This window comes from Ovis canadensis, chromosome 4 (genome assembly GCF_042477335.2).
Source record: "Ovis canadensis isolate MfBH-ARS-UI-01 breed Bighorn chromosome 4, ARS-UI_OviCan_v2, whole genome shotgun sequence".
In the NCBI taxonomy this organism is placed as follows: domain Eukaryota; kingdom Metazoa; phylum Chordata; class Mammalia; order Artiodactyla; family Bovidae; genus Ovis; species Ovis canadensis.
Window position 1 is genome coordinate 96,317,602 of NC_091248.1, and position 15,920 is coordinate 96,333,521.

The following is a 15,920-nucleotide window of genomic DNA, read 5'->3' on the forward strand; positions in this document are numbered from 1 at the left end:
AAAAAAAACAATTCCTAAAGAAATATACCAGCATACAAAATAGATTTTGCTTACAAAATATAAACAACAAAACTAAAAATTATCCCTCATTATAGCTTCTTTATTTCAATGCTACTGACAAAGGTTGAATACCTTGTGGAGCCCTCTTTCAAACTACTCTTTGAGCCCATCTATGAATCACACCAGAAAAGTGATTTTATTGCTTATGAATCACAGGCCTGCAATCTCAGATGAGGTGCAAGATATGGAGATACAGTAGGAATCTAAGAAGTGTCAGTCTCTTTTCTGCTTTCATCAGCATATTAAAGCATCTGTGAAAGATCTCTGTGTTACAGTTCACCAAACATGTTGTCATTGCAGATGGGCCCCTTGCTTTTGACTGTAGTCCACTTTTGGGAGCAACTCCAGTTCTGGATCTGTGTGACTATATTGGCCGTCCCACTATTGCGTATGTACACGTAGCCCAGCACCCCAGGAGCATCCCAACTTACACAGCAGTGACCTCAATAATAAAGCCCAGTGACACATACCAGGGCTGCCATGCAGATGCCAGACTTGAGTGGTGCAAATACAGCCATGGGAAGAGTATGACTTGCTCCTAAGTGACAGTCTCAGCAAGTCTGGTTAAGAGCCCAGTTAAAATCTTAGAAGTGACATTAGAGTATTAAAGAAGGATCTGAAGGAGACCCACCAGTCTAGGTCCGGGCCCAGCTTCCTGTTTCTGTACTCATTGCAGGTTCTTCACTTGCTTATACTTGTGTATGTGCTAAGCTGCTTCAGTCATGTCTAGCTCTTTGTGACCCCATGGACTGTAGCCCACCAGGCTCCTCTGTCCATAGGGATTCTCCAGGGCAAGAATACTGGAGTGGGTTGCCATGCCCTTCTCCAGGGGATCTTCCTGACCCAAGGATCGAACCCAGGTCTCTTAGGTCTCCTGCATCGGCAGGTGGGTTCTTTACCACTAGCGCCACCTGGGAAGCCCACCACTTGCTGATGGGGTTAGTCAAATAACCTGTAGGATTCATTGACTTTCTCCTTCACTTTTCTACTGGCTTCAACTCATTTGCCTTTGGAATGATTAGAACTCTCTGCATTCTTATCTGGAGCCCCTAATATGGAAACACACAACATGCATAGGCATTTCTAATTTTCCTTTGAATAGTGTTTACTATTTCTGCCAAGTACTCATCATTCAGACTATGTTCACCTAAATCACAGTGGACTTAGCAGTTAGATAATTGGAGTTTATCATCAACAGCAGTAAGACTGTCATGAAATATATCATATATCACATACTGTACTCTACACAGGGGACTCAAAGACGAGTAGTGGGTGTCAGACACCATTTCACCAGAGTTTAGTGTGTATTCATCTTGGCAAATACTTTAATTACTGGTTTATTCAAATGCCAGCTTTACTTTTGTGCTTTGGAGTATTGATTTAATTTATTGAATTTTTAGTCTATAAAACAGAAATCATTGCTTCCAAGGGCTTATGTTAGGAGCAAATAAAAGAATGTACAAGAGAGACCTCTGAAAACTTATACAGATATGAGATTATTGTTACTCTTACTGGACAAGGACGATCTGCTGCACACAAATGACAACATGCTAGAAGAATATGTCTCCATACTACATTTATCTATAAGCCGAGTCTGTAGGTCATTCAGCAGTGTCTGGCAGTGATGTTGAAAAACATGAGTGATTACTGATAAACACACAGACTCAGTAGTGCTGTGATGAAGGCAGCACAGGGCCTGACACATAGCACAAATCTGATAACTATTTGTGGAACTGAACAGAATTGAGTCTTAAAGAATGAGTAGAAGTTGGATAAGTCAATGGTGTAATGGATGATTTTCTGAGCAGAAGGAACAGCACCAAAAGCGCTTTGAGCATTAGAGAAATTTTAGAAAGTTTGGTGAGGCTAGGATGAACTGGGAATTGATGAGAGCTGAGGTTTTTGAAGTAAACAAAGGCCAGATCATAAAAGATACTCTATGTTAGGCTGGAGTTTGTTTTTCAGTCTGAAGGCAATGGTAAACACTAGAAAGATTTTACATAAAAGAGAGATATGGTCATATTGACCTTTTAGAATGATTTCTCCGGTGGCAAGTACTTGATGGATAGGGAGACTGGGAGGAAACTATCTTGATGGTCCAGGTGAGAGGTGGGTGGGTTTGAACTAAGTAGTGTCAGGGCAGCTGGGGGTCAGGGGGCTGCTGGAGGCCAGGAGACAAGTCAAAAGAAATTCATGAGACAGAATTCCCAGACTTCCAGAGAATTGGTATGTGTGTGTGTGTGTGTGTGTGTGTGTGTATGTGTGTGTGTGTGTGTGTGTGTGTGTGTGTACAGGGATCAGGATGACTTGCAGACTTCTGTTTTGGAGGGCTGACAGACTATTAATAAGGATAAAGTAAACAGAAGAAGAAAGTCCATCAAGAAGAGGGTAACTTATGTCCATAATCTAACTTAAAGAAAACACATATGTTAGATAGAGTTTCATCCAATATCCTGAAAACCTCCTTAGGTGCCATCTTCTTCTACTAAGCATGGCTTTCTACATGGTTCAGTAGATCAGTCAAATGGGTCAGAAGAGTTATTTGCTTGGACACCTTTCAAAGGGTGGAAGAGTGAGTGGATGAGGCATCTGGACCTGTTTGTGTTAGTAGAGGGCTGGTTTCAACTATTTCATGACAGACTGCTTCTAAATTCTTTCCAACCATGGATTTTTGACAAAATTCATCCACCCACTGGACTGACACTGAATAGATTATGTGTATATGTTTGACTTAGTGAAAGATTCTTAGTGGAACAGCTTTTAAAATCACTTAAAACAAGTATCGGTTATTGTCTTGTAAGTTGAGGCTATTTCTACCCATTGATTGGCTGTTCCAAAGGCAGCTTCAAAACTGATCTTTGTTATTTTAATTCTGAAATTTATTTTATTTGTAAAATATTGCAGAATAAAAAGCATGTAATGATTCTCATTTATGGAGAAATATTACTGTTTTTGCAGAATGAATGTGAGTTTCTTGAAGGCAAGGATTCCTTTTGTTTATTTCTCTTATGTGCTATAAGTCCTCAGCACATAGAAGTTTCTGGCACATATGAAGTGTTTAGCAGATATCTGTGGAACATGGAATGATAGAATTTAAATGATGGGTATTTTTTTAAAGAAGACATTTTAGAATTTCCTAAGTCAAACATATTTCATAGTAATAGGTATAATCATAGGCAGGACCTTAGTCTAGAATACTTTTTAGAGTATTTTAGATGGAAACAAAGCTTGAAAATGACTTTCTCCACCCAAGAGGGCAGAAGAATCAGCATTTTTTTTTTCCTCCTTGTCTTTAAAGTTAGTCTGGGAGTTTCCTGGCATTTTCCTTGTCCATTTGTAGTTTATGGGCACTTGGGAGTTTTAATTCTGTTGCTTTCCCCAAAGCACTTATCAACTATAATGTAAAGTTGATACATGGAGCTCTATGTATCATAAGAAATGTTTGCTAAGCATTACTAAAAGTATAGCGATAGTGATTCTAATTTTTAAAAATTCCTGGTATTTTTAAGCAAGCTTTTCCATTTTCCCTTTGAATTAGTAAATTACATAGCAACATTAACTCATCCCTCCTACCCACATAAAACTTCAAGCAAGAGCCAACATTTTTCCAGAACACACAATTACAAGGCATTGCTTAAGAGCAGCAAAACTCCTTTCCAGTAGAATTCACTGTAATACTCGGCAGGCAGCTGGCTGTTAGTCATAGACTGTGATGTCTCTGGGGTTTGCCTGTCTTTCATGGTTTCTCATGTTCTGTCTTCTGATTCTTAGCAAGACTTCCTCCTTTACTCTTGTGGTCCTTCAGGGTTGTCATTAGGCCCCATCCCCACTACACAGACATGAGTGAGTCTGGGTCCCTGAGTGGTTGATTCAAGTACATATCCCCAGTACAGTGCCAGGTTAGAGACAGATGTGTGACTCAACGTCTGGGTGCTCTCACCTGAGAAGGGAGTCTAGGAGGACTGGCTGATGTTCTCGGAGCCACTGTGTCCAGCTGTGCTTGATGTCCCTGACCAGACTTCCCAGGCTGTGTTTAAGTAAGTTTGAGTTGCATTTCTGTAATTTGCAGTCAAAGGAGTCCTAACTCATTTATTGTGAATTATTAATAGTATGTCATTTGAAAACTTTAAATAATCATGATACGAACCAGTATGTCACAAAACCCATCCATAACATTTGGGATTGTACCACATACTTATTTCCAGGATTGCAATTTAAATTACCTATCTTGAGTTCAAGACACATTTAGCCTAGAAGCTCATGTCAAACAATTCTTTATTTTTTTATGGTACAAATTAAAAGTGACAGATCTGAACTGTTAAGAAATACACAAAGTGCAGCTTAACTGACCATACAGATATTGCTCTAGATTAAGTACAGTTTTGTCAGTTTTTTTTTTTTTTTTTTTTAACATTAAGCAACCTGTGCAGATAAATCAGCTTTGGTTTCAATGTCAGAGCAAGTAAGGAGCTTTTAAATATCCAGTTTGGCTTCTTGGTCACAAGTCCATCATGTCAATGTCTCGTCATGGTGCTTTTTTCAAAACAACCCAGTCTGTTTTCCTGCCCTCCTTTCTGCTGCCTGCTCCAGGTGCAGAGAAAGCAGCTTTCTTTGCCATGTCTCATCAGTGACTCTGGTAACCAGTCTGGATCACAGCACGTAGGACAAAAAAAAAAAAAAAAAAAAGAAAAAAAGAAATCACCTCCTTAACAACAAATAAACAAATTGTGCCTCACAGAATTTCAAGTTGAAGACAGGCAAATCACGTGACAAAAAGCCCATTACAAAATGTTATCCAAACAGATATTCCAGTTAAACCTTGAAATGAAAATCAATTTCCTTTTCCATCATTTTTTTTTTAAACTTGATCATTAACTGGGTACAAGTAGAGTGCTGAGGTAAAACATTGATGAACAGTTTGTATTTCTTTCTTTTTTTCTTAAAATAGGAACAGTTTAGTATTGCAAGATTGTCAGCAACGTTTAGCCATATCTATACAATGTGCATATACCTACAAATATTGAGCTTTGGTCCAGCGTAGAGAAGATGAGCAAAGGCATTTTACAATTCTTTTTGGTTATAGCTTGAGTTCTTTGATACACCTCTACTTGTTATTTTTTTTTTTCCCCTAGCTCCTTTTGCTTTTTTGTTCTCTCTTTCTGTGGAGTGTGTGTGTGCGTGCATGTGTGTGTGTATTATGTGACTACAACATAAAGAAACCAAAAACCTTGCAATGCAATTAAAACTCTCAACTGTTCACAATGTTTTTTTTTTGATTAAAAAAAACCCCACAAACAAGTGTCAAGTATAACATCAGTCATTTTTTCTTTTTCATTAAACAATGAAGAAAATGAAGATGACAGTCATTTTAAAATATGTAAGAAAAATACTGAAGCTTGAAATACAATCACATATGCCTGAAGTGGCTTTTACTTTTGTTAGTGGCAACTTTAACCGTCAGTTCATGGAAACCTAAAAGACACTTAAATGCTACTGGCATATGAAGTTGCTCACAAGTGGAATAAGAAATGCAGTAATAAAATTAAGCAGTAGGTGTGGTCCCAAAGACTTACGAGTTACACAGTATAATTTATATTCCTAAGAATCTGTTCAGGCACCTTTTTATGCCTTGTAGCAAAAAAGTTATCTGTAAAAAATTAATATAAGAAGCATTACAACACCTTATAAATAATTTATAAAACAATACAAAATTATAAAACTATAAAAAAAATCACTGCACATGAATGGTTTTACGACTGTGGGATGAATATATTTCTTTTTTATTCCACTCTGGAAGATTATTTTATTTTATATTTTCACTGTCCTAGTTATACCCTCCCAATTATAGATCTCCAAACTGAGCAGGCCTTATGTAAGTGCTGCTGGCATATGTTTAAACATTTAGCATCCATCATATGTTATCTTGTTAACTTCTCTTCTTGGGGAGCTTTTCTTGATGGAATTTGGAGCAGGTCCTAGGAGAATACAAAATCTGTTTAATCAATATATTTTTGGATTTCTGCGTTGTTAGTATTTGTGCAGTTTTTGAGGTGGCCAAATGGGTACCAGGATGTCACTGGCGCTGAAGATCAAGTTAGCTGTGGTCCAATTAGCATCAGATCAGAGAAGGGGAAACAGCTGTACAAGCTTGTGTTTCATTGAGAGTTTTCTTGCTGGTGGTCCCCTGATTCCTGCATGAATTATCTAGGCAGGGGGCATAGGGTGGGGACAGTTACACCGTTGAATTGACTCCACCAATACAGAGGTCAAACGGTAGAAGAAACTCAAACTCCTTACAGGGGAGGGGAGTATGTTAGGGGAAGATGGCGCTTCTAATCAGTTGGGCAACTTGAGGCTTTTTACTTTCAGAATTTACTTCTAGATAGTATTAATTATTAATTAATTATTCAGGACTATTTACATCTCAACAGCAGGGAAACTGACACTCTTCTTTGCTCACATCTATCATGGAACACTTTTTGCCTCTCCCTGAGGAAAACATCAACTGCAGGTCTCAAGTGTTCATCTGCACTGCCATCCTCACATCTTACCTTTCCCCTCTGACTTATTAGGTTATTTTCTCCCACAGATCTTTGGAGTAGGTTCTTTTGAAAAGTGGAATAATCCCCTCCTTCTAATTGTGAAGGCTATTCTGATGTACTCGATAACCCACTTCTATATTTTTCCTGTTAGTGGAGGCACTTCCTTGTTAAAACTTCCTATCCCCTCAAGAACCCAGCTGCAATTTCCATTGTTTAATTCATCTGCCAACTCTCTGCTGCCTTTGTATATCCCCAAATAATTGCTCTTCCCCACCTCCTGGGAAAAAGTCTACCATCGCTATCGGAATGAAAGTGGTAGCAGAAAAGATGGAATTTACAGGATGCTCGATGGCCTTTTAACAGTCCGGTCATTCCCTCTCTCTCTTTTTGGCCTGTTTTCTTTGTGTGTATATGGGTGTGTGCATGCTATGTGTACATTTTGACTGAAATCTTGAGACATTTCTTTGGCTATCAGACTTCTGAGAGAAATTGCTTTGCGCAGAAGCATAACATAGACGTAAGCATTGAACCAAATGTGCAGCTTATGTTTATATTACAAAATTAGTTTTGGTCAGCTCTCCATGTACGTGGCCAACAGACTGAGAAAAATCCCAAGCTCTGGTGTGGACAGTGAGCACAATTACAGCTTATGCCAGTGTTGATAGTTCATTGAGCAAAGCCCCAGATATTTTGGAGTCTCTCCTGTATTTCACGGGGGTCTGGGTGGAAAGACACCGTGCCCACTCTGTGGCCTTCTGGCAGACCCTGGTAGCCACATGTGGGAGAGATGGAGAGATGGAGGAAAGTGAGAAATTTTCTTTTCTCAAACCCACAGGTCATAGTGAGAAGAAAGAAACGGATGCTTTGGCACACGATCCAGGATGCCCCCCCCCACAAAACAAAGACAAGAACAAAACAAAACCCTCCCCCCAAATAAAAACCAATAGTGAGCCTTACAGAACGGCTTCAAGAATGGCGCCCACCCCACAGGTGGTGACAATAGATAGGAAAGATGGGAGAAATCAGGCTTTCTGTTTTTCCGTTAAGTATAAATGTAAAATCTCAGAACACAACTTGACAGGCAGAGAAGAATAGACTCATGGTCACGTTTGCAATGCAGTGTTTCTGACTTTGGTTAATAGGTTTCATAGTGAATCAGCACTTAGAACCTGAAAGAATGCCGTCCATAGTCCCTCCTCCAGGTGGCAGGCTTGTATTCGCTTTGAACAGAGAAAAGTTTTCGTTTGTTGTTGGTGTTTTTTTTTTTTTTTGGTTTAGTTGTTTTTCTTTTTCCTTAAAATGTGTTCACATTTTCATAATGTACAGAAAAAGAGTTTGTGGTTATTTGGTTTGCTTTAAATCCATTAAAAAACTGGCTTTGGGGAGACAGGCGGGGGAGGGACCTATCCTCCCCCCGACACCTGCAATGTGGTGTACTCCTTGTTTAAAAATTTTCAAAAAATTCTTTTTTTCTTTTTTGGAAAATCCCATGAAGGTGTATAAACCATCCTGTTCACTTGGTAATTTTCTTAGTCTTTTACTTACAAGGGTGATGACTGGGGCTCTCTTAAAATTTCTTTTTAATGTAATTTTTTTTCTTTTTGTGGGGAGGGTTGGTAATGGGATAAAGTCCCAAGGGTGGAGTTTAGTTTCCGTGGATTTTTTTTTTTTCTGATTTTGAGTGGGTGTCTCTTTAGGAATTTTCTTCCAGCGAGTCTGTTAAGGGCTCCAAAGGGACCGCTGTGGCTGGCTCGTGCTGTTTCAAGCGTTTAATCGTGTTCTTCAGGGCTTGCCTCTTATTGCAGAACCAAACTCTAACTACTTCCCGGTCATAGTTCAGCTTCTCGGCAATTTCGGTCATTTCCTGCCCAGAGGGGTGTGTGTTCTTCTCAAAGTGGGCATTGAGGATCTCAAGGGCCTGGGGCGTGAAGGAGGTGCGCCTCTTGCGCTTTTTGGACGGTTCACTCCCGATAAACTCGGTCAGGTTCTGCATACCTGCTCGATGGCGGGCCTCAGCCTCAGCCATCCACCGCTCAAGCACCGGCTTGATCTTCTGGGCACTTTTAGGAGTGATGTCCAGCTTTTCAAACCTGGCAGGATACAAAAGGCCAGGGTTCAGTTTGGCTGTCAGACTGCTAGCTATAGTGTTCTCTTGGGCTTCCTGTGGTAGGAAAAAGTGGCTTCTCAGGATGGTGTGTCTGGGGGGAAAATTGAGAAAGAACAGTCTTACACTGAGTCCTCTGCCAGGGTGGGCCTTCTGCCTGCCTGCCTGCCTGACTGACTGGCAGAGCGAATTCACTCCAGATAAGCAGCCAGCTGCAAGGTAGCCCACCCCGCTCAAGCCAGCGCCCACCGCCTGCATGCTTCATGCCCCCCACATGCAGCCCGCACACCCACATGAGGACCAGGTGAGCATGAGTGGACACAGCACAACACAGAAGCCACCATGACAGAAACAAAAAAACCACTCGTAGATCTTTTTCCTGAAAATGCTTGAGATCTGAGCTTTGCTTTGAATCCACCCAGCACCAATTCCCCCAAACTTCAGAATCCTTAAGGCAAAAATTAATGCCAGGAAGTGACATCAAAGATAAGAGCTGTCATGTTCTTTTGCTTAAAACGATTCTTTGTATGTTTTCCATTTGGTTTCCTTCAATCCCCCCCCCCCCATTGACTTGGTGATAAAAAACGTTCTATCCATTCTAATCATCAGTGATGGCAACTGGGACACGTTTCTTTTATGATTCTCTTTTCATCTCTGTTTTGTGTCTCATTTTAATCTCTTTCTCTTCCCCCAAGCCCCCTCCCATCTGTGTCTCTCTCTGGTAACAAACAATTTTCACCATATGTAAGTTAACAACATGCTCCCTTTTCAGGTAAAACATAACCCCTTGTTACTCTACTGTTGGACTCAAACAGCTGGACACATTGTAATTACTATGAACACCCCCAACTCCCTGGAAGTGCTAGGGCCACCTCAGGCCTTTCAACACCGTCCAGTGTAATGGTGTACTTTTGCACCAGGGTATCAAGCTGTGTTTAATGTGCTATATCTGCAAACTGTACTTGAATGATATCATTTTCTGTAAATGAGGTCTTCTATATATCAATTGCCATCAGCAATTCTTTGCAACACTGACTTAAAAAAATATGAAGCACCTTGGACAAAATTATATACAGTGCCTAAAGAGGTCATCTGGTATCAAATTCATACACACTCTCAATGAAATACAGTACCCATTCCTTTTATTTGTTTGTTTGTTTATTCTAATACTAAATGCACAACCCTCCAGGATGACAACTTTGGATCCATAGCATTCTCCTCTATCTTTTCAAGTTCAATGCTATTGAAAAACAACCTTCTGACTGCAGAGTGCATCTTATTACAATTGACTGTTTTCATAGAGTGAAAATGAACCTGCTCTTGTCACAGCATGTTTTAGGAGGATGCTTGCAAAAGGACACAAAAGGATAGGCTTCCTTTATGTGCCTTAATCTTATTTTTTGGCATCCCATTTTAGATATCTTATGTTGTGATAAGCAGCACCAATAGTATCAAATTTTAATGTGATTCCCATAGCATTCCCTTTCACATATAGATCAAGAAGTTGTTTATTTAAAAAAAACTCCCAAATTTTGGCTAGTCAAAGAGGAAAGAAGTACATTTTGCTTCCACTGTAAAATGAACTAATTATTTATTATCATTTAATGAGCTGCTCCCTGTGGCAGGCTCTGCTAAAGCGCTCATTGTTGCGTTCATTTGCCACATACCACACTTTAGCATCATTTGCTGCAAAACTCCCAAAGGTAAAGTCTTGATAGTATGACAACAGGCTTTATAGCGCTGTGGTATGCGGGATAAGGTTGTGATAAGGATGTCTGGTTTACTGATGGTGTGTTTTCCTCTGTGTCTCTGATGTGGGGGCATTTGTCAAAGCCTTACTTAAAAAAAAAATAGGGAGTCCCTGCAGCTAATAAGGGGACAGTGACACTAGAGCGTGTGCAGATGCAGAGTCCTCCCCACACTTTAAATTAACTGGAGTTGTTCCATTGTCAGATCTTGGTCTCTTTTAAGACTTCTATTTTTTTTTCCCCTTGGTAGTTAGCTCTAAAAACTACCCTGTTGAAACACAAGGAGCTAGAAAAGGGCCCCAAAGTCCCCATCTGCCATTTTCTATTAAACAGTGAATACCCGCCAAGTCACCTTTTCATTTCAGCCATAGTTTTTTTTGGCTTCCAAAAGAGATTTTAGAAATTAACATATTTGATTGGGAATGCCCGAGAAATACTATGTGTGTCAGTGAAAACCTTACACAGCACTTCAACCAGGAGAAGAAAATTGCATTTTAGGACTAAAAATAAGCCAAAGAGGACTTTAGCAACAATAGTACTTGGGCAACAACTTCAAAACCTGTGGCAGCCTTTATCACCAGCCTGTCGAGATGAAACAAAATTAATGTTTCCCAACAGGGAGCAACAGTATTCATATCATTTGATGCTGCTTGTTAGTGTTGATGCTTCGGTACATGTTGTTTGGAATAACATATACAAGCCTGGAAACAAATTTCCCAGCAGTAGTAGCCTTGTATAGACTGAATAAAGGTTATTTTCTACAGGGAGGTATCTTATAAGAAAAAACAGTAGGGGAGACCATAGAAGTGAGAGGATCCTATGGTGCTTTTTGTATTTAACAACAATCAATGGGTTTTATGGAAAATCATTGAGCAAAATGTGAGCTGCAAGCTACTACCCCATACTGATGTTATTTATAACCTTAGTCTTAAACTGCAGGAAAAGTACACTTCCGTCCTTTGGGGAATACATTAAAAGTATAAAGAGCAGATAAAAAGACAGCATTTCATGGATCACCAAGAACAAAATCCACTTAAATGAGTTTAGAGTTGGTTTCTTGGCTTTTCCTGATGGAGGAGGACTCATAAGACATTGCCCAAGAGGAAAAAGCTCTTACTGAAGTGCCTTTGTTACCTCATGCATAAACATGGGATTAGTGCAACACACACATGCATGCGCGGGGTCCGCTTCTGGCGGCTTGACCCAGATCAACTCGAACACAACCAAGGCTGGCTTCTGTCATTTATGTATTTAATTTGGGGAGGGAGTGGGCTAGGTTAGGCCAAATTCGCACTATGCTTTTCTGAGCTATGTAAAGCAGCTGCTTCTTTTTAAAAATACGCTTTTAAAGTTGTGTCTGGTGAGACAAGTTAGAAAAATCCTTCGTGGTCACAAGATGGTTCTTTTTTTTTTTTTTTTTAAGGTGTGTCTTCTTGGAAAATCTAGAGAGCCATTCCGAAGCAGAAATGGTGAGAGTATTAACACCATCTGGGACTGGCAGCTTTACCACATCAGTCCACACACAGGAAACAGTGAATCTCAGCTACGTAGGGCTGTGGGTCCTGAAGGAAGCCTCTGGCCCCAGGGAGGGGCGAGGGTGGGGGTGATGGGAGATGTATTTCCAATGAAACCACCTTGGAAGTTCTTTGTGAGTTGATGGGCATTATCAAGCCAGCCCCCCAAATCTGCTTTAGCAACTTCATTTCCATCAACATGACCAATCCCAACACATAGCTACCCGAAGCTTTGTTCCCACACTCTACCCTTCCAGCTTTGCCCACCCGAAGAAGAAAAGCTGAGCCGAGAGGACAAACGAGGCCCGGGCCGGCTGGGAGAGGTGACAGCATGCGAGCACGGGTTACCTGCAGATGGCCGACTGGCTGTACGCGGGGCCCTCTGTGGCACTGAGGGCCTGGCCCACCTGAGTCTGGGTCAGGCCAAGGGACAGGCGCCGGATTTTAAAAGCTTTGGCAAATTCTCGGATCTCCTCCAGATTAACCCCATCCACCTCACCCGCAGCCGTTTGAGGATCTGTGGAAATGTTTTTAAAAACAGGATCAATACATCAACGCACATCCGAGTACTATGTGTTCATGACGGCTGATGAGAGAGTGGCTCATTTTATAATAGCAGAGCGGTGGGGAAGCCACATGGCAGAATTTTTTTTGTCTCCCTGGAGTGGAGCGCAAGCCCCTATCCTCAACTCATTTCCACCTGCACCAATCATCCTTTGAGATAGCTCTGTCCCAGATGAAAACTACAGTGAACCCATCCAGCCACTTCTACAATACAAGAGTGAGTTCCTTAGAGCTTAGCAAATACTACCAGTGCCGGGAGGGAGGTGGTGGGGGCAGCGGGGGACGGTGGGGGGACGACACACCAGTTATGGGGGGAGTGCAATTCCATTTTGCCCATAAATATGTTCAGATATCATGCAAAAATAGAAAGATGAAAAGATTTCTATTTGATATGTCTTAACTGGACTGTTCAGTGCTAAAAATTGCCCTTGGAGAAAAATAGTATTTTGTATTTTCCTTTATCTGATCACTGATCAGGCTAACAGATGCCTAATTTCTTGTGTTCACATTAGCCCCTAGGAAGAGCATACTTATGAAACTGTGGGAATAACACTGTCCCTCGCCCCTCCCCCACTGCCCCATAGCAATTTATTGACACAGATGTCTTTGTCCCCTGAAAGGGCACATAATAAAAAATGCCCACCACGGGAAGGCTCCTTTGGTGCCAGATAACGCAGTCAATTTAGGACTTATCAAGGGAAATGACACAACAGCTGGAGAATGAAACTCTCCCCCCGACCCCCCCACCCCCAGCTACTGATCCCTGGATAAATGAAAGCTTATACCAAGCTGGAGACAGCATGAATTGGGGATGGTGGAAGATTTCAAAGTGTAGCACCATCCTTCCTGGAGCGAAGCCATTCTCCCTGTAAGCTGACTCTATTGTTCTTCACCTCTCCCCTGGACTTAGGTGAAAAGTTTTTCTTTTCCTTTTTCTGCACAATCACCCACCAGTTTAAGTCCATTCCAGGAATTGTCTAAGGAACTGGGGTGGACTCTATCAGTCTTCTGGGTTTAGGGTTATAGAAACTACTATTATCATGAAAAGAAACAAACATTTGTACCCCCAGGGTCAACTTTTCAAGAACCCTGAAATAAAGATGTTAACATCTGTGGGAGACTTGAAGCTTCCTTGTATAGATTTTCACATTACAGGGCAAATGGAATCTGTCAGTAAAATCAGTTGTGAATGTGTACACTGTACCCTACCTTCTCATTAAAAACAAAGTCCTGTATGATTTTCACATGTCACTAAGCATAATTTCATGGAAGAAAGATGTGTGAAAAGAGGTATAATCACTGCCTTTAGTCTCTAAATATTTCTACTTCTTTCTTTATGTTTTGTTTGTTTGTTTTGATTTTGGGTGTGCAGCTTGCAAGATCTTAGTTCCCTGACCAGGGATTGAACCCTGGCCCACAGCAGTGAAAGTGTAGATAGAGTCCTAACCATTAAACTCCCAGGGAATTCCCTCTAAGTATTTTTTAAGTGACTCCTGGGAATCCTAATAAGTGGAGAGAAGGAGCAAGAGAAAGAGAAGAGGCAGGTCCAGCCTCTATGGAGTTTGCTGTCTACAGGGTGTTGGGGCTCAACATTATGAATGAAAAAGAGAGGAAAACACCAGGTTGCCTACAGTTAAGAACTAGCAGTGTGGCACCCACATCGAAATTTTAAGAGAAGGGAGAGGTGACAGAAGAGAGGATTCATCTGGGTCTTACCCAGTGGGCAGCTTTCAGAGAATATTCTGGTCCATAGGAGCAGGGTACAGGCAGGCATGGGTGTGAGGAGAAGCCGAGCACTGTGGGGGGTCTGCAGGGAGCTTGGTAGCAGGAGGGAGAGCTTGTGTTGTGAGTGGTGAATATTTCAGTTTAGAATAAAGAAAATATATGTCCACGGACAGGGCAGAAGATGACTATAAAACTGACTGGCTGTTGAGATTAATTATAATCCCGCTTTTTCTCTCCCAACTGACCCAGAAGCCTGGCATCGCTTGGTCAATGAAGACTTGTTTAGACTCTGCCTGGTGAGGGCTTCCCTCTGGATCTTAATTCCCACCTGCAGTGCGCCCGGAGCAGCTGGGAGGATTTGCTAAGGATTCTGGGAAGTTCCGTCCATGCACATAGCAGTTTAGAACCTCTGCTGTTTTTTCCTTTAAAAATTCCTAGAGCAGGAGTTGCAAATGAACATCTTGCAAAGAAAACTTAGCTTTTGGAGTGTGTATAATTTGGGGGAATTACTTGACAACATTAACCACTGGGAGATTTCAAATGAAAAATTTAATTTGTCATTTTTTTCTTTGAGATGTTAGAAGATTTGGTCCACGAGGCCCACACTTGCACTTGGGCACAATCAGTCAGCTGGCCCTGCTTCAGTGTGCCCATTCAGCTACTCTGCATCCTTACCTCCAGCCCTCCTCAGACCTTCTGCCTTGCTGAGCCTGTCTTGTGACCCTGCCTTTAGAGCATGCATTCCCAAGGGGGTGGAAGTTGGTTCTGAGGTGGCAGTGGGGAAGGTGGAAAAGTCTTAGGTAGCACAACTGTTGAACTCCCGCAAAGGGCTGAGGTACATGAACAGAGCCAGTGTGTGGCATACCTGTGGTGTTAACATTTCACTGAAGAAGGGGGCCAGCTAGGACAGAAAAGTCTAAAAGAGCTCCTTGTGGAGGGAGGAGGCAATAGTAAACTAGTAGTCGAGAAGCGCTGGTGTAGAACAGAGACGGACACTTGGTGCAGAACAGCACAGGGGCACAGAGAGAGGGGGCTCAGCCTCTCTCCAAGAGGAAAGGAAGAGGAGCTGGTGGCTTTGCAAGTATGAGCACTGGAGGTTCAAAACTGAGGATAAAGAAATGGAAGCTGGACGCTTTCCTGTAACAACATGGCTTTAGGACAGTGGTTTCCTTTCTTTCTTTTTTAATTTATTTGGCTGGTCTGAGCCTTAGTTGTGGCATATGGGATCTAGGTCCCTGACCAGGGATCAAACCAGGGGCCTCCTGCATTGGGAGTGCAGAGTCTTAGCCACTGAATTACCAGGGAAGACCCCAGGACAGTGGTTTTCTTAATTCAGTAGGTCTAGAAGTCACCTGTTAAGACCTGGGACATGCATTTTTAACAGGTACCACAGGCAACTCTGATGCAGAGGACCTACTGACTCCGGGGTCAGAAGTTTTCTCTGTAGTTGTAGCCAATCCGAGTTTGGATGTGGCATCCACTGCATGGCTCCACTCAACGCTTAACCATCATTATTCATCAGGTTCCATTCCACAGAGATCTCTACCACCTTGTAAGATGATGGGCCAGAAAGACTACTCAGTAGGCACCCCATCCTTGCCTCCACTCCCGGCTCCACCATTCATAGCAAGTGACAAACGTCTAGGAGTCAGTGGGCTGGGTG

At 41.7% G+C, this 15,920-nt stretch overlaps 1 protein-coding gene across 3 annotated transcripts in view; it reads right to left on the reverse strand.

Annotated features, from left to right (window-relative positions):
• Positions 1-8,261: 8,261 nt before the first annotated feature.
• Positions 8,262-15,920, reverse strand: part of POU6F2 (POU class 6 homeobox 2) — a 503,169-nt gene continuing 495,510 nt past the window's right edge. For 2 of the 3 annotated variants that reach the window (XM_069588256.1, XM_069588255.1), the window contains 2 exons: positions 12,317-12,485; positions 8,296-8,800 (listed from right to left, as the gene is read on the reverse strand). In XM_069588256.1, coding sequence (XP_069444357.1) covers positions 8,296-8,800; positions 12,317-12,485 — 674 coding nt within the window. Of the gene's footprint in view, positions 8,801-12,316; positions 12,486-15,920 lie in introns of all 3 variants that reach the window. The other variant, XM_070292382.1, reaches the window with a different exon arrangement.